The sequence below is a fragment of the Oratosquilla oratoria genome, chromosome 30 (assembly GCF_046742065.1).
Source record: "Oratosquilla oratoria isolate Oo_2021 chromosome 30, ASM4674206v1, whole genome shotgun sequence".
NCBI lineage: Eukaryota > Metazoa > Arthropoda > Malacostraca > Stomatopoda > Squillidae > Oratosquilla > Oratosquilla oratoria.
Window position 1 is genome coordinate 50,413,633 of NC_134806.1, and position 25,000 is coordinate 50,438,632.

At 43.3% G+C, this 25,000-nt stretch overlaps 1 protein-coding gene across 3 annotated transcripts in view; it reads left to right on the top strand.

Moving 5' to 3' along the window:
• Positions 1-241: 241 nt before the first annotated feature.
• Positions 242-25,000, top strand: part of Exn (Ephexin) — a 79,021-nt gene continuing 54,262 nt past the window's right edge. For all 3 annotated transcript variants that reach the window (XR_012967796.1, XM_076213015.1, XM_076213016.1), the window contains exons 1-4: positions 242-5,493; positions 10,088-10,255; positions 10,625-10,835; positions 11,319-11,473. Coding sequence is in view for 2 of the 3 variants with exons in the window: in XM_076213015.1 (XP_076069130.1) it covers positions 327-5,493; positions 10,088-10,255; positions 10,625-10,835; positions 11,319-11,473 (5,701 nt within the window). In the remaining variant the exon portion in view is untranslated. The remainder of the gene's footprint in view (positions 5,494-10,087; positions 10,256-10,624; positions 10,836-11,318; positions 11,474-25,000) is intronic.

The following is a 25,000-nucleotide window of genomic DNA, read 5'->3' on the forward strand; positions in this document are numbered from 1 at the left end:
ATGATGATGATGATGATGATGATGATGATGATGATGATGATGATGATGATGATGATGATGATGATGATGATGATGATGATGATGATGATGATGATGATGATGGTAACGATGATGACGATGATGATGATGACGATGACGATCATTACGGTAATGATAATAATAACCAACGATAAAAAAAAAAAATTAATAATGAGAACAACCCAAGACTGATTCTTCTTCTTCCTTCTCCTCCTTCAGGGCATGCTAGGCGTCTCCGTGTGTCCCCCGAGGCGCACCAGTGGCCACCTCTTCCCCGAAGGACGGGGCCCTCCGAGCCCAACCAGACGATGATGCATCGCCCAGGATCATCGACCAAGCCGTCCTCTTCGAAGGATCCCCCTTCGACGTCGCCTCCTCCAGGAAAGGGCTCCAAGAAGGACCCTTTAGCTCGTAGCAAGAGCGAAGACGGTGAGAGCAAGGTCGAGGGTGACAGGAGCCCGAAGGCCAAGCCGAAGAACCGGAGGAGCTTGTTCCCCTTCTACGGGAACCTGAGGTCTTTGGCCGGGAAGAAGAACGAGAAGGACTCTGAGGAGGAGTGCCGCAAGGGAAAGGCCGACAAGGCGAAGAACAGCGGGACAAGTAACAACGCGAAGAACAGTGACGGCAAGGACCCCAAGGGAAAGGCAGCTGAACCCTCCCCAGCTCCCGAAGTCGTGAACGGAGCCCCTCGATCTGGCGACGTCGAAGAAGACGAGGTTCCTCCGAATTCTCCCTCAGAAGGCGACGTCGAAGTTGCGAAGACCCAGGGCTGCGATGGTGACGAAGGAGGAGCCCGGAAAAGACCCGCCGAGGCGGAGAGAGGTGCTCCTTACGAGTCGCCCTTGAAGAGACAGCCCTTCCAATCGTTCCTCCACGCAAGGTACGGCTCCAACGCCAACACCCTCCCTCCCCGCCTCACGGGCCTCCCAGCGTCCGCTTCGAGTGCGTCCCTAGGCACCACGGCCCGAGTTCGGACGCTAGAGCATGGTTATACATCAGCCGCGGACCTCAGCGAACATGCAGGACCGACCGCGGGGAGCGGGGAGACTCAGGACACTAAGAACAACAGCACTATGGCCACCGTCCGTGCGAGTCTCAAGAACCACTTCAATAACCTCACATATGAGGAGTTGGGGTTCGCGAAGGTGGTCCGGGCAGGGGGCGTGGAGATCTTCCGTGCAAGAGACAGCAGGAGCCTCGGCGCGCGGAAGAAGGGGCTGAGTCAGTCTCGTCGAAGTCTTGGGGTAAGTGATCCCGGAGGAGCCAACGCCAGCTCTGTGGGATCCCATCCCCATCCCGGAGGACCCCCGGACTCCAAGACACGAAGGTCCTATGTCCATGAACTCTTACACGAGACTTACGAATCCGATTCGAGCTTGGACGGAGGAGACTCTCCCGGGAAGAATTTGGTGAGGCGGATCTACGAGCCCTCGAAGTCGCGAAACGTGGACTCCATCACACTCACGAGCAACAGTAACGTCAAGGCTTGCCTCAATATCACAGTCATCCGAACGCCCGAACCGACACGCAGACGAGCCAACGGGTCTTTCAGAATGTCGAGGGATAACTATAGGTCTTCGGTGAGGATGTCCCAGAAGAAGAGGAAAGGTCATAAGGCTTCCTCGGCGACGTCAGCTTCCGCGGTCAGCTCATCCCAGGGCGTTGCCGCAGGGGAACCGCCGTCGAACACCTGTGCTTCCGGTTCCTCGTCCTCTACAGTGTCGCCGTCTCCGCTTAATCCGATGGGTGCTTCCAATACCACGTCTGTCGTTACCAACACCACCTCCACCACCACCGCCGGGACTTCGATATCCACGCCTTCGACGACCACCACGAAGTTCTCCAGACCTGTTATACTCAACGCCGAGGGCAAACCCATCCCGGAGTACGCCAAAGTCAACAAGAAGAGGAGCATCCGAGCGGATATCCTGGAAGCCGGGAACGAAAACCTCAGGAGCTTGGCCGAGCCCTTCACCCGAGCCTTCTTGCCCTCGACGTCAGCCCTCAGGAAGCTCGATCTCAAATCGAGGAAGGAGTTCGAACCGTCGCTCAAGGTCAATCCGGTGAAGAAGTCGGAGAGTTTTAAGGGAGGAGGTTCTCGGGTTGCCCGGAAGAACAGCATCACATTCCGAAGTAAACTGCCCAAGGAGCACGGCCTCGAGCAGGGGAGCTTCGTCCAAGCTCAAGCAGTCAAACTCCGAAGGAAGAACTCCAAGAAGGCAAGGAAGGCTGAATATCGACTAAGTGTGACCATCAAACCGAGTACGGTGGCCAATCTAGCCAACAAGTTCAATACAATAATCTCCCAGAACAAGACTGCAGGTGCCGCCTGTCCCTCGGGAACGAGCAGGAGATTCGGGGGCGGCCCCAGGGGAGGAGCCACGGGTCTCAAGAAGACCATCCTATCGACAAAGAACGAGATGACGAAGCCCATCGCCGAGGAAGAGCCCGAGATCCTCAAACCGAAGGACCAAGAGTCTGAGAAGACTGAGGAACCTTCGGGCGAAGATGTCGAGGAGAAGCCCTCAAGTTCCTCTCCCTCCTCCTCTTCCTCCCCCTCCTCCTCCTCCTCCTCCTCCTCCTCCTCCCCATCCACCGGCGCCGGTCCTGGCGACAATAAGACGGACGAGGAGAAAGTGTGCGAAAAGTTGAAGACGGCTTTGTCTTCGAGCAAATTTAAAGGGGAAACAGACGAATCGGACGAAGAGTTCGACAAGAAGAGTAAGCTCTCCGGGAGTGAGGAGGAGATGAACAAAGAGGACCCTGCATCGAACTCGGAGGACCTACCGAGAGCGGAGAGCGTGGAGACCGACCTAGAAAACGATTACGAACTGTCAGTGAAACCCAGTCAGGCAGCCGCAAATAAAAATACTCCACAAAGTTGTAAACCTGTAGCGAACAATTACGACGTGTGCGATTTTAACGATATAGACTATGTTTTGCTAAGAAATGACTCAGGTTTTGCCAAGCCGAATACCCCGTGTGATAAGAAACTCTATGACGATGTCCCCCTTGTAGGGGACGTCCCATCAAGTGAAGAACCACACACGAGTGAAGCGACAGTTAAAACAAGGAGCCTTATGACGCCATGTCGAAGCGATGATGTGGGAGGTCACAAGCAGGGAAGAGGTCAAGCTATGTCCCCGTCCTCCTTAGTGCCAGATGTCGTGATTCCTTCCGAGAACCTTGACTTAGATGATCGGCTCAGTTCGTTATTGAGATCCAGTGATAAAAGTACACGGTCCATCGATGCTACCCCGTCAGTCGCCAAGGAGCATATTCATGTCCGCACAACGATAGCCCCAGATCTGTTCTCAGATACGGGGCGCGGCATGACTGAACACCACGTCAAAACTGATTCCATTGACTCGGGGATCTCCACCGAAGACGACCGAATCTCCGGCGCAGGATCTCCAGGGTTCCTTCTAGGAAGGAACAGGCTGACAGCGACCGTGTCTAATGAAGACTCCTCTTTAGAAATCGCCCCCTCCCTCGAGAAAGGAGCCGATAGTGTCTTTGACACCCCAACGTCTCTCAGAGACGACAAAAGTACGAAAGATCTTCAGGAGCACCCCAAGCAAAGAGGCGACAGTTTCAAGGGGACGCAGACTTCGATTGCCGAAGAAGAAGTCTGCGCAGAAGCGTCCGAGACTTCGAGTTCTCCGACGAAGACCGAAGGCGACCCGATAGACCCTTCAGACGATCCGGAGTCGAGGTCGATGAGCAGCAGCACCATGGAAGACGCGAGATCGGAGTCCGGGTCGGTGACCTCTGACCTCACGAACCGACCCGGGAGTCATGGGAGCCAGAGGAGCCGGAAGGAATCCGGCGGGAAGGGGAGCGAGAACCGGATCTACAACAGCATCAAAACCGTGGTCAAGAACACTGTCAAGAAGACGAAGGAGAAGGACGCCGAAAGGAAGGAGATGGATAGTCAGAGGAAGGGGAACAGATCACCCTCGGCGGACAGGTGGTTCCGTAGAGGTCGTTCCAGGGAAAGGAACCGGAAGAAGGACAAAGAAGAAGGCGAAGGACAGGACGAGGAAAGCTCCAAGCCTCCAGAGGACTCTGCTGAAGAATTGGAGAAGAGGGACGATGGGCAACAGAAGAAGGAGCGTGAAGGTCGTACTTACGAGAAATGGACCTTCCGGAAACTTCGGGAGAAGAGTCAAGAGAGGAGAAGGAATAGGGAGAAACAGAAGGAAGAGCTCAAGAAAGAGGAAGACAGGAAGAAGGAGGAGGAGCGTAAGAAGGAGGAGGAGAAGAAGAAAGACGAGGACACGATCGGTAAAGAGGAAGAGAAACAGGAGGATTCTTCCACGACGACCTATGGACGCTGGGCTCTGGGTGGTAGATCCCGAAGTCGAGACCGCAAAAAGCGGAAAGCTAAGGCGGCGGCGGCGGCTGCGGCAGCCGCCGCAGCTCAGGAGTCGAAGGACAAGGAGACACCGACGGAGGAAGGAGGAACTGAGACAAAGGACGCTGAAGAGGTTCCTGGAGACGCAGAGGACAATGGGTCCTCCCCGCAAACCAAACCATCCAGCGAAGATCTTGTCTTCACCTTCGATTCCGACATTTACGAAAAACCAAAGACTTTTGAAGGAGAGACGTCCTCCCTCGACGAGGCCTATGTCGTCACGCCGACCAAATCGGTGAGTTCGACGTCACCCTCGGCGATCCCTCCTCCTCCAAAGACTCCGGTCCCAGACCCACCGACTTCGAGCGGGGACACGCCCAGACCGAGCGCCGACGAGCTCGCTTCGTCCAGCACGGAGAACATCTACGAGAACCTGTACAGCCCGAACGTGGCTAAGTTGAACAGGAACCGGGAGAAGTTGGAGGGCCGGGGGATCCGTCCTAACACTTCATTCCTCTGGAGCGAGGGCCTTCAGGTTCCTCCACCTCAACCGCCACCACCTCCGATCCAACCCGGCGGGAGACCTCGATCGAACGACGAAACGTCCCCGGATCGTCACAACTACGCCGAAGTCCAAGGTCCTCCTTCGGACTTACCCGCGGCTTACGACGATATCGGCGCCGTCAGCGCCATCAGCTACGACGACATCGGGGCTCCTTCGTCGTGTGGGTACGACGACATCCGTGCCCCGTCGACCGTCGGGGGATACGACCCTCTGCATCCACCCTCCGAGGGGTACGACCCCGTCAATCCTCCCCGGTCGGACTCAAGTCAGTACGACGACTGCGAGGGGTCTGTCGTGGTGGCTCGTTTGGCTGTGGTTCGCGAAGATCAGATGGACTCGATTTCCTACGTCTACGACGACATTGCCACCTACAACGCTTCCCAGATGTCACACTCGTACGAACCCATCTACCCTCCTGGAGTAGGGGTCATCGCGTCTCATCTCCTAGCGCCCACCATCCAAGAGGAGGAGGTGGCTGGAGAAGGGAAGCAGGGGGCCGTGGAGAAGGACAACAAGGACGACGAAGAACCGCTGGATGAAAGCCGGACCTCAGGTTAGTCATCCTTCCTGTTACCCTTTACAGGTTCTCAACCTGAAGCGTGGAGAAGGACAACAACTTATGAACTGCTATTGCATAACCTCCTGGAGATGACTTCAACACTAAATATAATCGTTTTTCATCCGCTAAATGCTAGTGGCTTTTGGATGACGACCCCACTTGAGAAGCCCTGTAACACACAAGTGGAATTATTTCGAAAGCCACTAGTAGTTAGTGGATCCAAAAAATCATATTTGGTAATGAAGTCATCTTAAGGAGGTTATCCAATAGCAATTCATAAGTACGAGATACGTGTAAAAATAGGCTGAGAACCATTGCTTTAGAGCACTGGTGCCCATAGTGGATGGTAAAGGAGGAGGCAGGATGGCACTAGGAGTAGTTAATGATTTTTTTAATACAAAATCTGAATGACAAAATATGATCATGAACATTAAGGCAAAGGAACACGCTTATGCAGTTTATGGAGGATAAATTAGACGAATTATCAACGAATGTATAACTTTATTACGTAGTTCGAAATCGGAGTAAAATAGAAATTGCTTCATGAGAGCAACTGCGGCCACACTGCACGCGCTTTGCTGGGAGGGTAGAGGGTAGCGGGTCAGAGGCAAGAACAACCATATGTTATTTAATACGAGTGGCCATACCGAACGCGAGTAGCGGGTTCCCTCCAAGCTTATCCATTGCCCGTATCCGGTATGGCCACTTGTGTTAGATAACATGCGTTTGTTCTTGCCTCTGACCCGCTAGGCAGCCCGCTACCCTCTACCCTTCCAGCAAACCGCGTCTAGTGTGGCCATGCCCTTAGAGTTTAAGACCGAAAATGGGTACCTACACGAGGTGGTCCTGTGAGGAGGACGTCGAAGAGGGTCATCTCCCCTGATACCCACCTTAAAACCCCGGCAAAGTCCTCATTTCCATTTTGAGGTGCTGCCCTGAGAGGCTGACACTCGGTCTCCGGATTGGGCCAAGGTCTTTCCTCATCAACATTGTATTCTCTTCACTTTTTTTCTCACATAGAGCTGATGGCCGATGACCGTTCCCCTCCCTTCTGACATAAAAACCAGTCCCATACTTATACAGTACAACAGAGACAATGGTCTAAAGGCGTTATCACATACATACATACATATACCAAGGCTTTTTCCCCCTTACAAGGGAGGTAGCCAAAAAGGAAAAGGCATAAAATCATTCCCACCCATTCCATCCCTGAATACACTCCACACCCCTCCACCCTCCCTCTCATCTTAGCATCTCCTGGATGACGGGTCATCCCTGCACCCTGTCCACTGCCCTGGGTCAGAAGCAGTGTCGCAAGACACAGCACATCCACAGCAAGGCCGCTTCATTAAATCGGTGACCCCCCCCCCCTCTCCGTCCCCCCATGCATAAAGGAGAAGACGGGGAGAAATCCCTTCGGGCTGCGTCAAAATTTGCTCACACATACTACCTCACCCCCCATCCCCCCCGCCCATTCCACCTCATGCATCACATCATCCATATACAACCATTCTCCATTCACCCCTGTCTTCTGTCCTCTCCCGTCCTTCCTCAACCGACATTCCCCTCTTCCCCAAAGCCCCCTTCACCCCATCCATTCATTTCATCCTAGGACGTCCCCTCATGTTCACTCCTTCCACATCTGCCTTCCACACCTCTTTTACTAGTCTTTCTTCACTCATTCTTTCCATGTGTCCAAACCATCCTAATACTCTTTCATCAACCCTATCTCCCAACCCCCTTTCCACCCCTGTTCTCCTCCTCACCTCCTCATTTCTCACTCTATCCAGCCTAGTAACCCTCATCATACTTCTCAGACACCTCATCTCAAACACATTCAAACTCCTTCTCTCTTCCTCTCTTATGTTCCATGTTTCTGCCCCATACAGTGCTGTTGGCACAATCACTCCTTCATACAGTCTCCTCTTCGCATCCATTCCCAAATGTCTATTCCTCATTACACTTTTTAAACCACCAAGGCATTTACTCGCTTCTCTCAATCTACATTCTACCTCCACCTTCACTCCACCTTTTCCTGCCACATTTGCACCCAAGTATCTAAAACTATCCACTTCCTCCAGTCGCTCTCCCTTAATGCTCACTTCCAGTCTACTGCCACTTTCACCCCTTGTACATCTCATCACCTTACTTTTACCCACATTTATCTTCAGCTTTCTTCTATCACATACTCTCCCAAACTCTGCCACCAGCTTCCTCAATCCCTCCTCCGATCCTGCCACAAGCGCAGTGTCGTCTGCAAACAACAGCTGGCTCACCTCCCACTTTTCTCCATTTTCTTTAACCATCTCCAATCCCTGACCCACTACCCTTCCATTTACCTCTCGCACCACCCCATCCATGTATAAGTTGAACAGCCATGGCGACATAACGCATCCTTGACGAAGTCCCACCTTTACCTCGAACCACTCACTCTCTCCATTTCTAATCCTGACACAAGCTCTACTACTCTCATAAAAACTCTTGACAGCTCCTAGAAGCTTTCCTCCTATCCCATATATCCGCAAAACCTCCCACAGTGCCTTTCTGTCTACCCTGTCGTAAGCCTTTTCCAGGTCCATAAAAGCCCAAAAAACATCCTTCCCCTTTCCTATAGCTTCCTCACATATCTGTCTTACCACACTGAGCTATATTTCCTCCGACTTTTGACGGCGGAAAAATTGCTGGAGGTAGGTGGTACATCCGATGAATCGGAGGTTGGAGTAAAAATAACCTGAGGACCTGAGGACCGTTGCCGGCTGCTATGGGACAACGGGTTGGCAATCGGCGAATCTTGGTGCGATTATGGCTCAACGATGATTGTTCATAGTTCAACGATAATAGTTCAACGATTATGTAGGCCACTGATTCTTTGCTTTTGAATGAATGGGGCGGTTTTGCGTCGTTGACCCAAATGAGATGAGGCCAGGTAGTTGCCTAATAATAATCGCTCCCTTTAACTCTTCTTTTCGTAATCCTTTAACTCTTAAAGGGAGACTCATGTTTTTGTTATTATTCTATTTGTTTGTTATTTATTTATCATCATTCTTATTTATTCATTTATTTAATTATTCATTTATTTATTTAGAAATTCAAATATTTCTTGTGTTTGTAGTCTCTGGAGAATATGTAGAAGAAGGAGAGATGGATGATACGCCAAGAGGCGCTGAGTAGTCGAACCCGTCCCCCCCTTTGTTACATGTAGGAAGGGCTGAGGATGGGAGAGGAGTGAGTGCGGGATTCGAACCCGCGGTTAGGAGGAAGAGGATGCGAGATCATGAGCAGCTCCGATAATAGGAAAGTCCTGGTATAAAAAGCAAATTGATGGTCGGTTCGAATCCCGCACTGCCTTCCATACCATTCCTGTTTCCGAAAACATTTCACGCCTGGAAGCCTGGCAGAACATATGAATAAAGGAGACAGCAAGAGACCATAGGGCCTACACTCGGTAGTTCCATGTCCCTTACCAGCTATCACGACAACAGATTATATACAAGAGGCTTGGTGGTAGAGCGAGTCAGGGCTGCGAAGCTCGAGGGAATGGTGGTTCGAACCCTGCGACCGGCGAAGGTAAACCAAGGGGATAGTCAATTAAATTCTATAAATTCCTATGTGAGAGGCGCCGTTCTAGCCTCCGTAGACATTATATGTGTTTGTTATTAAAAACATAATTAATCAATATAATTAAATGACATTACGCGTGTTTGTTATTAAAACCATAATTAACAATTATGATTAAATGACATTATACGTGTTTGTTATTGAAATCATATTAATAATTATAATAAAATTACATTATACGCGTTTGTTATTAAAACCATAATTTATAAGTATAACCGACATACACGTGTTTTTTATTCCTCTTCGACTACGTATGTATATAACAAAATTCTAAAAACAATTATATATATATATATACATATAAATATATATATATATATATATATATATAATATATATATATATATATATATATATATATATATATAATATATATATATATATATATATATTTTGCCTTTTTTATTCTTAATATTAATTTGATATATTATTGGCTGCAAATCAAATACATATATTCTTTCTTTCTTTTTCTAGTGGGTAGAATTAATACCAGGTTAATTATAGGATACTTTATTTATGTATTTTTTACTTATTAATATATGTATTCATTTATTTATTTGCCTCTTCGTTAAATTCTTAATATTAGTTTGATATATCATTGGCTGCAAATCAGGGTTGTGTTTGTATAAAATGGTTAATTTATAGAATTCTGTTTTGTTATTATTACTTTTGTCTCTCTACCTTTATGTTATATATGTATTCAGCATATTATGCATTTAGTATAGCCACCCCTTAACAAAGAAAGAAAACTCTTAACAAAGAAGAAAACTAAATTTAATAGGGGTAACTTTAAATTTACACTTATTCATATACGTTTTCTCAGTTCATTAGTTGTATATTTACTTAATAAATTAACTGTTTATATTTATTTTTGTTTATTTATTCATTCATTTATGTATATAGTTGGTTATTTATTTATTCATTTGTTTATTTATTTTTTATTTATTTGCTTATTTGTGAAACTTTACAGGAAGCTCTGATGGTGGAGTACACGAAGTCTTCTCATACAAACTCACCCGTGTGGGCGCCTCAGGGAACTCGCCCATCGCCCCTCTCAACTCGCCCTCGCCCTCTGCCGCCCCTACATCGACGTCGACGACTCCGCAGGCGACGCCGAAGAAGGAGAGCAAGCCAGGGCGTGAGTAGAACAGGCACAAATTGTTCTTCATGAACATTCGAGTATAAAATGTGTTCTTCAATACGTGAAGTCCCATAAGGATGTTCGTTGTCGATTTTTCTTAAGGAAGATATGTATTTTTACATTATTCATAGTTAATTATATCTATATTTTTCTATACTATTTCATGACACATTGGGTTATACTGTATATATGGAATAGGTCTTGTATGAAAGATAAGAATAAGAACAGCTCACACACACACACACACACACACACACACACACACACACACACACACACACACACACACACACACACACACACACACACAATCTACCTATTTGTTGACCTAATGTCCCGACGAGGAACCTCTTACTCCTTCTTCAGGGGCTTCGGTGCCTCCGCTGAACCTGACGGGGGCGATGCACCAGGACGGGCTGTGCACGGCCTACTACGGCGTGGTGCTCACGCCCTCGCTCTCGCCCACCGAGGGCGCCAAGAGCGAAACCTCCGACGAATGGGTCGATGTCAGTGACACCGAGACGGACACGAGCATGCAAGAAGGCAACCCCACGATGCTAACCACTACTGTGCCCTTGTAAGTGTTGTTGTTATTACTGTTGTTGTTGTTGTTGTTGTTATTATCATTATTATTATCATTATTATTATTATTATCATTACTATTATTACTATTATTACTATTATTATTATTATCATTATTATTATTATTATTATTATTATTATTATTATTATTATTATTATTATTATTATTATTATTATTATTATTAATATTATTATTATTATTATTTTTATTATTATCATCATCATTAATATTATTGCTCTTGTTGTTATTATTATTATTATTATTACTATTATTATTATTATTATTATTATTATTATTATTATTATTATTATTATTATTATTATTATTATTATTATTATTATCATTATTATCATTATTATTATTATTACTACTACTATTATTATCATTATTATTATTACTATCATTATCATTATAATTATTATTACTATTATCATCCTCTTCTTCTTCCTCCTCCTCCTCCTCCTCCTTCTCCTGCAGCGTGCGGATCCGCCAAAGGTCGCGGCGGTGCTGCCGGCCCAAGATCCTGCGTCGGTCGTGGAACCAGGGCGTCCGAGACGTGGCGGCGACCTCGGCAGCGGCGACGTCTTCGGGAGCCGAGGACCTGAGCGCCACCTACTACTGTTGGAGGGAAGGTAGGAGACGCCCCTCCTTCCTCGGGGGGGGGGACCCCTGTCTCTTCTGGTGACGGAGAATCCTCTCAGGGGGGCATTTGGGTCGTCTTCGTTGGGGAGGTTCCTCGCTTGAGAACGACTACTGGGTCAGGTTAGGTTAGGTTGGGTTAGGTTAGGTTAGGTTAGGTTAGGTTAGGTCGGGTTAGGTTAGGTTAGGTTAGATTAGGTTTGGCTAGGTCAGGTTAGGTTCGTTTGGATTAGGTTAGGTCGGGTTAGGTTAGGTTATCTATTGATTTATTTACTGATCTATTTATCTAGTTAGTTATCTCTTTATATATTCCTTTATGTATTTATTTATTTATCTATTTATTTCCAATTCATTTGTGCTTACATCATCACTCGGTCAACTCCCTCATCTCTCTCTTTCTCTCTTTCTCTCACCCTCCTTTCTCTCTCTCTCTCTCTCTCTCTCTCTCTCTCTCTCTCTCTCTCTCTCTCTCTCTCTCTCTCTCTCTCTGTCTGTCTGTCTGTCTGTCTCTTTCATCCCTTACCACAAAATAAACAAGATGCTTATCTGTTAATCTCTTCCACCTCCCACTCCTCCTCCTCCTCTTCCTCCTCCTCCTCCTTCTCTTTGTCTTTTTCCTTCTCCTCTTTATCCTCCTACTCCTCTTCCTCTTCCTCCTCCTCCTCCTACTTTCCTTCACTCTCTCCTTGTCCTCCTTTTCCTTCTCTTTCTACTTCGTACTTCCTCCTCTTCCTCTTCTTTTAATTTTATTCCTCATCCTCTTCTATGTCTTCTTAATTCTCCGACTCTTACTCTCCCTCATTCTCTTCTTTTTCCTCTTTCTCCTCTCCCTCTTTTCGTTGTTTTCACCTTTCCTCTTCCTCTTCTTCTTCCTCCTCTTTTTCCTTTTCTTCCTTCAGGTTAGGTCACCAACTCAAATTTCCCGACTAGTTGCCAAATCTTATATTCCTACTAATTTATCTTCTTTTATCCTCTATAACACTCTTAACCTTTCTTCAGATATCCTTCTCAAACTATGCACCATTATTCTAGAAATTTCGCTGCTAGATCTTGACTTAGAATCTCTTATTTCGGTCTAATTAGGAAATAATTATAGTTGTACTTGTATCTTTCGACACTTCGATTAAATTTCTCCATTTGACATCAACATCAACAAAATTTTCTCGTTTTCTTTGATAAAACAATCTCTACATTCTACTTGTACATTAAATTGAGATTTTCTTTTATTTAAGTAGACGTTTTAGATTATATTTAGATTTTTCTAACTTGAACATAGTTGTTTATTTTCAAACTCTTCGTCCTGTGTGGTCTTATTATCGTCCCCATTCCCCCGAGTCACGTGTTGGAAAGGGGAGATAATGGGAAGATTAGAGACTTTCTGTATCCTAAGCATGAGGAACACTGGGCTCTTGTGATTGGCTGAGGAGTTATGACGTCATGTCGCTTGATCCTTTGTTTCCCAAATAATCTCGACATGTTATGAGGTACTACTGAGAACACTTGAACCTCACTTACAATAATAAAATAAGAGATAATGTTCAGTTGTCCGGTGCTTAAAAAGAATATTGTATTAGTACAATTACAACAACGAAATGTATTTATACATCATGAGTGTCCTCAATAGTACTTAATGTCATAATAATTCAATTGTTTGTTTATTAATTAACTTATCTAAATATTGGTTTATTCATTTATCTATTCATTTATCCATTTATTTGTTTGTTTGTTTATACATTAAGCTTGGGTTTGAAGTGTGCATGATTTAGTAAATGCAGTTGAATATTTAGATCTGGCAACTCATCACATTATGAGATGTTTTTATTCATGATATTCGTTAACATTTATTTGAGCATCATTTATCAAATGTGTAAATTAGATACCAATAATTCGTGCATTTTTTATCAATATAGACTGTTTGTTGGGTATTTCTGTAATTCCAAAAATTATCTTGGAACAAAAACGCATTTGAAACTTGTCGACATTAAATATAATATATATTTTGGTACACATTATCATTTTTAATCGCAAAATATTATATAGTCATTTATCCATTCATTCTACTTCTTTTGCCCTTCAATAAAGTAATTTTGAATGTCTCAAAGTTGTTGAATGTATTGACTAGTTCCCAAAAAATCTGTAAATATTATATAGGCACTAGATATAGAATTAATGTTTTGTGTAGCTAAGAGAGAATTAAGTTTTATGTACAAATATGGAGGAATATCGACAGGATTGAGTAAAGACGATTATAATTTGATGAGGATTACCTTATTTCATGTCACTAATTCAACTTTAAGCTGTTTATCTTCTATATTACAATTAAATAATATTGATATTTAGATGAATGTATGCACGGACAAAGAGGTGAAAGTTAGTGGTTTGCATAAATAATATTAGTAGAGTTTTTCAAGTTTGGATCAAATGCGTCTGTCGTCTTCAAATTACATCAAGGTTGAAAACCGCTTTTGTGAATCTCTAAATGGTTTTTCTGTGCTTGTAGTTCTATTGTGCATGTTTATTCAGAAATAAGACTTCGACGAAAAAGAAAATATTAATCTTTTCACCAACAAGGTAAGTAAAGTTTCTTATTTCATCGGATAATGAGAAATGGAAAGAAAATCATCGTGGGACAACTTCTGACCAAAGGTACGAATCATTTTGCAACTGTCATTGTTTCAAGGCGAGACGACTCCGCCAAGAAACGGATTTTGCCATTGCCAACAATGTTCATGTATGCCACATTTACGTTTCGAACAACGTGAGTTTCTTAACGTATCGCCCAAAATATCAAAATCATGCAATTTTTACCAAAGTGGCTTGAAATTGCAGATTTATACAACAGTGTAATCCACATTTTCAGCAAAGCCATGCCAAACCATTTCATTTATAATTTGTATTTTCTGTGTATCGTAATGTACTAAGGAGACTTAGATGCAAATGAGGGTATTTTTATTATTTTCATCCAAATGTATGTATATTGTATATAGCTAACCATATCGAAATAAAGGAATAATTTAAATAATTTTATTATAGAAATTGGCAACTGCTTCATGTTTTGAGGCTCTTCCATTGACTGCGCCAGACGGCTGCGCGCCAGTTCTTAGTGAGCGCGCGTAGAAGGAGGAGTGTTCAACTCTCTCCATCGAACTTACCCTTGCCGGATACGTGCTGAAAGCGTAATTATCTAATTTACTGTTACCGATTAAGTTTTTTAACCGCGAGTTAACGTGTCACCCGTTGAATAATCGTTTTTATTCGGATTTAAGTGATTTGTGATTATAACCTTGACTGGGTCTGGGTAGAAAGCCCCCCATACCTGCCCAAGATGGAGACATAAAAATCTCCTTAAAATGTATAAACAAAATGATTATTAATTACGTTGGGCGTGTGTTACAGTGGAAATGAATAATGAATTATAAAGAAAATGTGAAAATTTATTTGGATATTTATTTAATGTAAGATAATTGGTCCATCTGTGTATTAGGCACACATGCGCGCGCGCGCACACACACACACACACACACACACACACACACACACACACACACACACACACACACACACACACACACACACACACACACACACACACACACACACACACACACACACAAATGTACACATACATATGCACACACTCATGTACACATGCACAAATATATACACGTAAATGTATACATGCGCACACATTGTAAACACTGCACGCACATACATAAATGTACAATAATAATATACACATAATACATACATGCACATATATATATATATATATATATATATATATATATATATATATATATATATTATATACATGAATATGTACATGGACACATACGCACATGCATACACACCATATATATATATGTAATATATATATATATATATATATATATATATATATATATATATATATATATATATATATATATATATACACACATAAATGGGTACGCACATGAACACATACACATAATTGTTTGCTCACCAGAGATGGGGTACCGGCGGTGCGCTGAATTAACAGTCGAGCGCTGTACCTCTACACCAGCAAGCCGTATATGTGTGTGTGTATGTGTGACAGTTCAAGGGTGGGAGTGGGTACGTCCCTTTTGACGTGGCTACCTCCCTTACAAGGGGGAAAAACCCTTGGTGTATGTACAGTATCAGGAAAATCAATTTTACCCAGGATGTTAAATTTGGTTAAATTAGGGTTCTGACATTTAGTTTGTACATGGAGAGATGTCTATTTTTATCATTAATATTTAAATATACATTATTAATATTTTTTTTTTTTTTTTTGCAAATTACTGACTCATCTACAGTATTTGACTAGTAAATATCTATGTGAAATTCTCTCTATACCATCCTGTCACTGCATTTAATAATATTTGTATATTTTTAAATAATTGCGCTCGTCTTTCAAGTACAGTAGTTTTACCTTTCCGAATAGTTCCTTCTATATTGCCCATCTTTCTCTTCCACTCATCTGTTATTATTATTATTGATTGCATTATTTTTATTTGATTATTTTTCTATTATTATTTTATTTGTTTTTATTTTATTTTCAATTTGTCGTTTGTTATTTTGGGTTACTATTATTATTGAAAATTTTTAATGTTTATTAAATTAAATTTTTTACCGTGGTGGGATGGTGCCCTCGTTATTTCTTAAATATTATAATTTTTATTCATAACCGAGGATACAATATACAAGGAACTTTTTAAATTATAAAGTACACATGGTAATCAGTTAAGTTATAATAATGCTATTACAAATAATTAGTATTAAAATATTATATGCATCAGACATTTTTATTGCTGCCATTATTATATAACCAGAATAAAATGAATTAATTTCACAAATGGACGTTAAACATAGTTGACACGGGACTTGTTTCACTCCTAAGTACTACAGGGCAGGTAGACTTGGTACGTGACTTATAGGCAGAGAATCGTTACGTGTGCGTACAAGTGTCGCAAGATGGAGAAAAAGAATGGGGCTAGTTTGTGGTTTAATGGGAGAAATGTCTACCGAAACTAATTCACAAAGCGTCGAAAAGGTTATGGGGCTGATGAGTGGGGGAGGAAGGAGGAGGAGGAACAAGAGGTCCACTCGCTCTGAAGCCATGAGTCATACTGAATCTTGTCGGTTGAACGCAGGTACTGTTGACTTGCCCAGAGAAAGGATTGATTAATATATCTATAAGTCGACCTCATTTGGGGTTTCAGAATGCATAATTAATCAATGTACAATTTTAATAATCACCAGGAAACAGTTGTCGTTTCGAAGTTACCGCAAAACCGTTGTCGTTTTGAAAAATTTGTATGAAATGCGAGTCGTGTGTGCGTGAGGCAGCGCGTTTGGTGGATAACTCATAATTTGTGAAATATTGTGAGCTTGGACAAGTTAAAGCCTCGAGGAAGAGAAGAAAATATGTCTCGAATTTAGAGGAAGGATGTTGAAGACTTGGAGAGGATGTACATGTAAGGCGAAACTTGGAAGAAGCTCTACACGACTGCAAGGGCGTACATAGGGTCGATAACGCCCACGCTTAGCATGTAGCCATGACCCTTGCCTATCTGGATGCACCTACTCACGGTACCTTCAGCCGTAAGTTATATAAATTTATTATTATTATCTACCTTGCAATATATGAAATAACATTAATATAGAAATGAAGAATATATTATTTTGCTGTATATGAAATAGTTGTCATTCTTTTAATTTAATGAAATATAATAATATCCGATGTTTGCTCTAAGTGGTGTCGACTTAACATAATTTCATCTTGACATTAATTAATGTATGCATCATCAACATCTATGTCGTTAGTATTTAGACTTGATTACGTTTAGCACACCCAACCCCAGTTATCATTATTGTTGTTATTATTCCTAAATTCCATTCAATAGAAATAATTAGGTTATGTAAATGTGTGTGTCATCTTGCACTCGTTTTCGTAAATTGAATGGACATTTCCATGATGGAACTAGTATACTTGTACAAACTTTTATTATTATTAATATTATCATCATCATTATTGTTATTATTATTATTATTATTATTATTATTGTTATTATTATTATTATCATTATTGTTATTATTATTATTATTATTATTATTTTCCATAATTATAAATTTGTCGTTTGAATTTCAAAAAACCCGCGAAACCCATCTCATGTCCACCATTGAAGGCTCGGGACGGAAAATCACGAACCATCTGTCAGATGGTACCGATTTAGTTCACCATCTGCTGTCTGTTACCACCTGGGAGGATCACTGAGTGTCCTTAGTGGGACCACTGACCGATAAATAGTGGGAATGAGTGGATGTTAGCGATTAAAGTTGACCTATTTCTTGTTCGCCCGTTGGACACGGGGCAGATGGTAGGTAAGCTGGTTGAGCCAGCTGGTGAGTCAGCCATCTGTCGATGACGTAATAGTGATCAATATAGAACGTTTAAGAAGCAGGAGGAAAAAGAGGGAGGCATAATATTGTGTGTATACGTACATGTGTATATGTACACATGTACACACAAACGTTTATTCCTTCACACAGTGAACGTTTGAATAATCCCTTTAACGTTAAAGGGACAAATGTCGTTTGAGAGAAAGAGAAATATAATGTCATTTTCGTAAGAACATAAGAAAACAAACGATATAATAAAAAAAATTATTTATATAGAATATATTTAAGAACAGCTGTTGTGTGTGCGTGTGTGTGTAATGTTCGTGTGTGTGTGTGTATGTGTATATCTTACCTCCACTGCCTTTGTCCTTATGTGCGTACTTGTGTGCACATGTGTACATTTATCCCTTGTACACAAATGCACGTGTACGTATGTACACCTATTCCACGTACATAACATTTAGTAATTAGAAAGTAGAGGACACAAATACATTAGTAAGGAATTACGTTTTATATTATATATATATATATATATATATATATATATATATATATATACACACATATATACACATATATACATATACTGCACATATATATATATATATATATATATATATATATATATATATCACATATATATACATATACTGCACACACACACACACACACACACACATATATATATATATATATATTATATATATATATATATATACATATAATTATATATACATATACTGCACATTTATATATATATATATATGAATTTATATACATATACTGCATATGTATATATATAATATATAATATATATATATATATATATATATATGATTAGTTTAGACGATTCTAGGGCATAAGTTTAGGTTCGAAACTGGGTTAGAGGGCTGAAGACGGGACTCCACTAGTGTAGAGCCTTTCCCGTGAGGCTCTTTGGGGTCAGAGGTCAAATAAATAAAGAGGAAATTAGACAAAAGCAGCCAGGTAGACATCCTGGATAAGGAGGAGGACGACGAGGAAGAGGAGGAGGAAGTACAGGAAGAGGACGAAGAAGAAGAGGAGGAGGACGAGGAAGAAGAGGAGGGCGAGGAAGAAGAGGAGGGCGAGGAAGAAGAGGAGGGCGAGGAAGAAGAGGAGAGCGAGGAAGAAGAGGAGGGCGAGGAAGAAGAGGAGGAGGACAAGGAAGAATAGGAGGAGGACGAGGAAGAAGAGGAGGAAGAGGAAGAGAATTGGGAAAAAGGAGGAAGTAGAGGAGGACGAGGAGGAGGAAGAAGAAGAAGAGGAAGTGGATGAGGAGGAGGAAGATGAAGAGGAAGGAAGGGAATTGCCTCGTATTATATTTTCCACATTGTTATGCTGTGCAGATTAGGGGGAGGAGGAGGAGGAAGGGGAGGAGGAGGGGGCTAGAGAAAGTGGGGGGAAGGAGGCTCTGAAATTACCCCTGAGAAGCTTCAGGAAACGTACACAAACGCGCACACGTACACACACACAAACACACACACGTACACACACACGTACACACACATACAAACGCACACTGTGTGTATATATGTTTACGTATGTATGCATCCAGTGGTTAGTGTCGAAGGTTTCGACCGTTACTGACCCCCTTGAGGAATACCCATAGACCAGATGAGAGCTCAGAGCTCATATATGAGCATTGAGCTCTCGTCCGTGAGGGTAATAGCTGTCGATCACGAGTTTGGTACGTGGTCCAAGACCATAGTGAATTATACATAGACACACACAATAGTGTATTGAATTAAAGTAACAAAAATAGGTGAGAATTCTCCCCCTCTCCCCGCCTACCCCTCTCCCCCCTCTACCCCTCTCCCCCTTCCACCTCTCCCTCTCTTCCTCTCCCCTCCCTCCTCTCCCGCTCTCTCCCTTCCTTTCCCCCTCTCTCCCTCCCTTTCCCCCTCCCACCTCTCCCTCTCTTCCTCTCCCCTTCCTCCTCTCCCGCTCTCTCCCTTCCTTTCCCCCTCTCTCCCTCCCTTTCCCCCTCTCTCCCTCCTTTTCCCCCTCTCCCACTATCCCTGTCTCTTTACCCCCTCCCATTCCCACTATCCCCTTCTCCCTCCCACTCTTCCCTTCTCCCTCCCACTCTTCCTTTCCCCGTCCCACTCACCCTCCCGTCCCACTCTTCCTTTCCCCGTCCCACTCACCCTCCCGTCCCACTCTCCCTTTCCCCGTCCCACTCTCCCTTTCCCCTCCCATTTTATCCTTCCCCCTCCCACTCTCCCCTTCCCCCTCCCACTCTACCCTTCCCCCTCCCACTCTACCCTTCCCCCTCCCACTCTACCCTTCCCCCTCCCACTCTACCCTTCCCCCTCCCACTCTACCCTTCCCGTCCCACTCTCCTTTTCCCCTCCCACTCTCCTTTTCCCCTCCCACTCTCCTTTTCCCCTCCCACTCTCCCTTTCCCCTCCCACTCTCCCTTTACCCTTCCCCCGTACCCACTCTCCCATTCCCCCTTTCCCCCTCCCACCCTCCCTTTCCCCCTCCCACTCTTCCATTCCCCCTCCCACCCTCCCCTTCCCCCTCCCAACGTTCCCACTCCTCTTACCTCCTCCCACTCTCCCCTTCCCACTCTCCCCTCCCTCTCCCAACACTCCCTCTCCCAACACTCCCTCTCCCAACACTCCCTCTCCTCTTACCCCATCCCACTCCTCTTCTTCCCCCTTACCCACTCCCCCTCCCCCCTCCCCCTTCCCCCCATTTTCCCTAATTTTCGTGAAAGCCGAAACCTGCCCCTTAAGACGATTTGCGAACAATTGAGGGTCGATCGGCGCCCCTACGGACCAGATCACGGGTGAGAGGAGGAGGAGGAGGATTTGCCGATCCAGTTATAGGAAAGTGTGCCGCCGGGGGGGGGGGGGGACGGAAGGATTTCCCATTATCTGAAAATTTCCGATTATCGGAACTGGTTTGGAATATCGGAATTCTCTCCGAAAATCGGAAAGGATTCCCATTATCTGAAAAATTCTGATTATCGGAACGAGTTTCGAATATCGAAAGTAGTTCCGATAATCAGAATTCTCTCCGAAAATCGGAAAGGATTATTATTATCTGAAACATTCCGATTATCGGAACGAGTTCCGAATATCGGAAGCTTTCAAATATCGGAAAGAGATATTTTTGTAATGAAGACGAAGTCAACTTCCGGTACAAGTAAAGGAGGAGGAGGAGAAAGCGAGGGAGGAGGAGGAGGAGGAGGAAGGAAGAAGACCGTAGGCAAACGTTATTTTAATTTCACCTCTGACGACTTTCACCGGCGTTTCTAGCCTTTAAGGGTCGGGGTACGTGACTCGGGTCCATAGGGGGTGGCCTCTACGAATTTGGGGGGGGGGCTCCCTCCCCCAAATGTGGGCTGCATACACTTTTTTGTGATATATTTACCCCCATACCATGTAATATCTACCGCCCTGGTTGAGAACGAGCGTAATATTTCTACGCCCTCGTTGATAATTAGCGTAATATTTCTACCCCCGTTGTTGATTCGCGTAATATTTCTACCCCCTGTTGCTGATTAGTATGATATTTCTACCCCCGTGTTGATAATTATCAACACGGGGCCATTAATATTACACTGATTATAATCAGTGTAATATTTCTATTCCCTTTATTGAAGTTATTTAAAATCTAGTATAATTATTCTAATATTATTAGTTAATCACACACACACACACAGCTAAAAGACTTTTTAAATTTTACAAATATAGGTAAAACACAGTTACGTGTTTACAAATGAGAGAGAGAGAGAGAGAAAGGGAGTCAGAGAGAGAGAGAGAGAGAGAGAGAGAGAAAGGGAGAGTCAGAGAGAGAGAGAGAGAGTTGGGGGAGGGGGGATACCACACACTCGACAGATTAAAAAAAAACACACACAAACTCGACAGATTAAAAACACACACACACACACACACACACACACACACACACACACACACACACACACACACACAAACACAAACACCGGAAGGAAGCAGCGGCGGCGACGGATCTGTTGTTGTTTTAACTCGAGGCGCGAGCGGGCGGGCGGGCGTGGGGCGGTTTTCTCCTGGCGGAGGCGGTGGCGATCTCGTGGTTAAAAGGTTCTTCTTCCCCGGGTTTGTTCCCAGAGTAGTTCCGGCAGCCCCCCCCTCTCTCTCTCTCTCTCTCTCTCTCTCTCTCTCTCTCTCTCTCTCTCTCTCTCTCTCTCTCTCTCTCTCTCTCTCTCTCTCTCTCTCTCCCTCTCCCTCCCTTTCTCTCTTCCTTTCTCTTATTTCTCTTTCTCTCCCTATGCCCTCCCTCCCTCCCTCTGTCCTTCTTTCTCCCTCTCCCTCTGTCCTTCTTTCTCCCTCTCCCTCCCTCCCTCTCCCCCCCTCCCTCTGTCCGTTCTATCTCTCTCTCTTTCACACACTCGCTCTCACTCTCGCGCGCACACTTCCTCTTTCCTTTCTTTTTCTTTTTCTTTTTTATTTTATATTATTCTTTCTCTTTCCTCCTTTTCTCTCCTCTTTATCTATCTGGTGTTCTTTCTCTTTTTCTCTCCCTCTTGCTCTTTTTCCTTTTTCTTTTTTACCTCTCTTCTCCTCTCTGTCCTCTTTTTGACGCGCGCGCGCGCACACACACTTACACACACACACACACACACACACACACACACACACACACACACACACACGTACACACACACACACACACACACACGTACACACACACACGTACACACAAACACACACACACAGACACACACACACATACACACACACGTACACACACACACACACACACACACACACACACACACACACACACACACACACACACACACACACACACACACACACACAAACGTCACACACGCACAGACCCGCCTGGGTACGGCTTTCTATTGTCTGGGTAAGCGACTGCAAGACGAGTCCTGACTGGGGAGGGGGAGGAGGAGGAGGAGGAAGAGAAAGAAGGGAAGAAAGAGGAGGAGGAGGTGGAGGATGGAGATGCATAGAAGAGAAGAAAGAAAATCGTTAGAAGAAGAAGAAAGAGAAAAAGAGCATTAAAGAGGAGGAGGAGGAGGAGGAGGAAGAAGATTGTTTCGTTCAGTTTTATGTCTTCCTTAGTCATGTTCGCTTATTCACGAGCTCGTTAGCTTTACAGGCAATTTATTTGAATGTTTTATGGAGAAATTAACCTAATAGTGATTTAATGACCGTTACAATTCAAATTTGAAAATTCAAACGGGCGTAACGGATATTACATATAATGTGGCCACTTATATGCGTTAAGAAAATTAAATGTAAAAACATTTAATATTAAGATTTTACACCAAATATAATTGATTCGAGAATGCTAATATTTGTCAATAGGTATCCCCTGTAATGTAATATATCTACCCCCACTACGACGTGATATTTCTACCCCCTTTTTAAGATTCAAGGACTGATTGCGCGATCTTTTGACTTCAAAAGTCCATCTCTCATTAACAAGCTATATAGATCGTTAGTTCGTCCACATTTGGAATGTGCTGTTTCCGTATGGTCACCGAATCTCATTAAAGACGTTGACAGACTGGAGAAAGTACAACGGCGAGCCACAAAACTGATTCCAAACGTCAAAAAGAAATCATACGAAAATCGACTAAAACATAGGAATCTTTCTTTCCCTAAGAAAGCGTAGACTCAGAGGTGACTTGATACAGGTCTTTAAGATTCTAAAGGGAATTGACAACATCAAAAATGACCAAATTTTCTCACTGAATGAGAATCCGACAAGAAGCAATGGTCTCAAATTGTCCGGAAATAGATTTAATTTGGAAGTGGGTAGGAACAACTTCGCCAACCGTGTAGTTAATGAATGGCATAAACTTCATACAATGTATTTCAGTTCGAAGCTTTAAGAATCATTTAGATAAACACCAAAGCAAGATGCTGTAATGATTATCATTTATTTTATATTATTTGTTTATTTGTCATTTGTCTGTTTATTATTATTTGCTTGGTTTTCATTTATTATTAATTATATGTCCATTTATTATTATTTAATATTTACCTGTTTGCTTATTATTTAACCATACCTATACATTTATTTATGTATTTTATTTGTTATTTACATTATTATAGTTTTTATTTATTCATTTATTTATCATTTATGATTTTTTTCGCATCCGACCTAGATACGGACCAAAAGGTCTCCTGTCGGCATGCTCCGCCTTTGTAATCCTTTGTACCCCCTTCCATGTAATATTTCTACTCCCCTAAGGCGTGATATATTTACCCCTTTTATTTTTTTAATGATGAAGTGTATGTACCCCCTTTCGTGTAATATTTCTACCCCCTAGGTCGTGATATATTCACCCCCCTTTTTAACTTGATGGATTAGAAATGTAGAGTGTTAAATATGTACCCCTTATGTATTTCTAACCCCCTAGAGCGTGATAACTCTACCCCTCCCCTTTTTTATTAGTAATAGAAAAATATTGAAAAGATAAGATCAATATAAAAGGGTTAGTAAAGAAACTTAAATGATGATAATAACAATGATAAATTATGATAATAATGATAAATAATAATGACAATAACGCCAACACGTGACTGAAATCAGGTCACGTGACTGGATGCAGGTCACGACATCCGAGAAAACTACAAGACAATCGGGTGACCTTGTTTGACCTTGTGGTCGACGAGGGGAAGAACTGAAATTAACCCAACAGGAGGAGGAGGAGGTGAATGACTCTAGGCTTTTTCCTCCTCCTCCTCCTCCTCCTCCTCCTCTTCCTCCTCCTCCTCATTTTCCTTTTCCTCTTCCTCTTCCTCTTCTTTCTCTTCCTCTTCCCTGTCCTCCTGCTCTTCCTCTTCCCTGTCCTCTTCCTTTTCTTCTTCCTTTTCTTCTTCCTTTTCTTCTTCCTTTTCCTCTTTCTCTTCCACTTTTTATTCCTTCTCACCTTCCTCCTCCTCCTCCCCTCTTTACTCCTTCATATTCTTCCTCCCCTTTTTTTCTCTCTTCTTCCTCCCCTTCTTCGTCCTCTTTTTCTCATCCTCCTCTTCTTTTTGCATCTGCCCTTCATCCTCCTCATTCCTCTTCTTCCTCCCTTTCCTCTTCTTCCTCCCTTTCCTCTTCTTCCTCCCTTTCCTCTT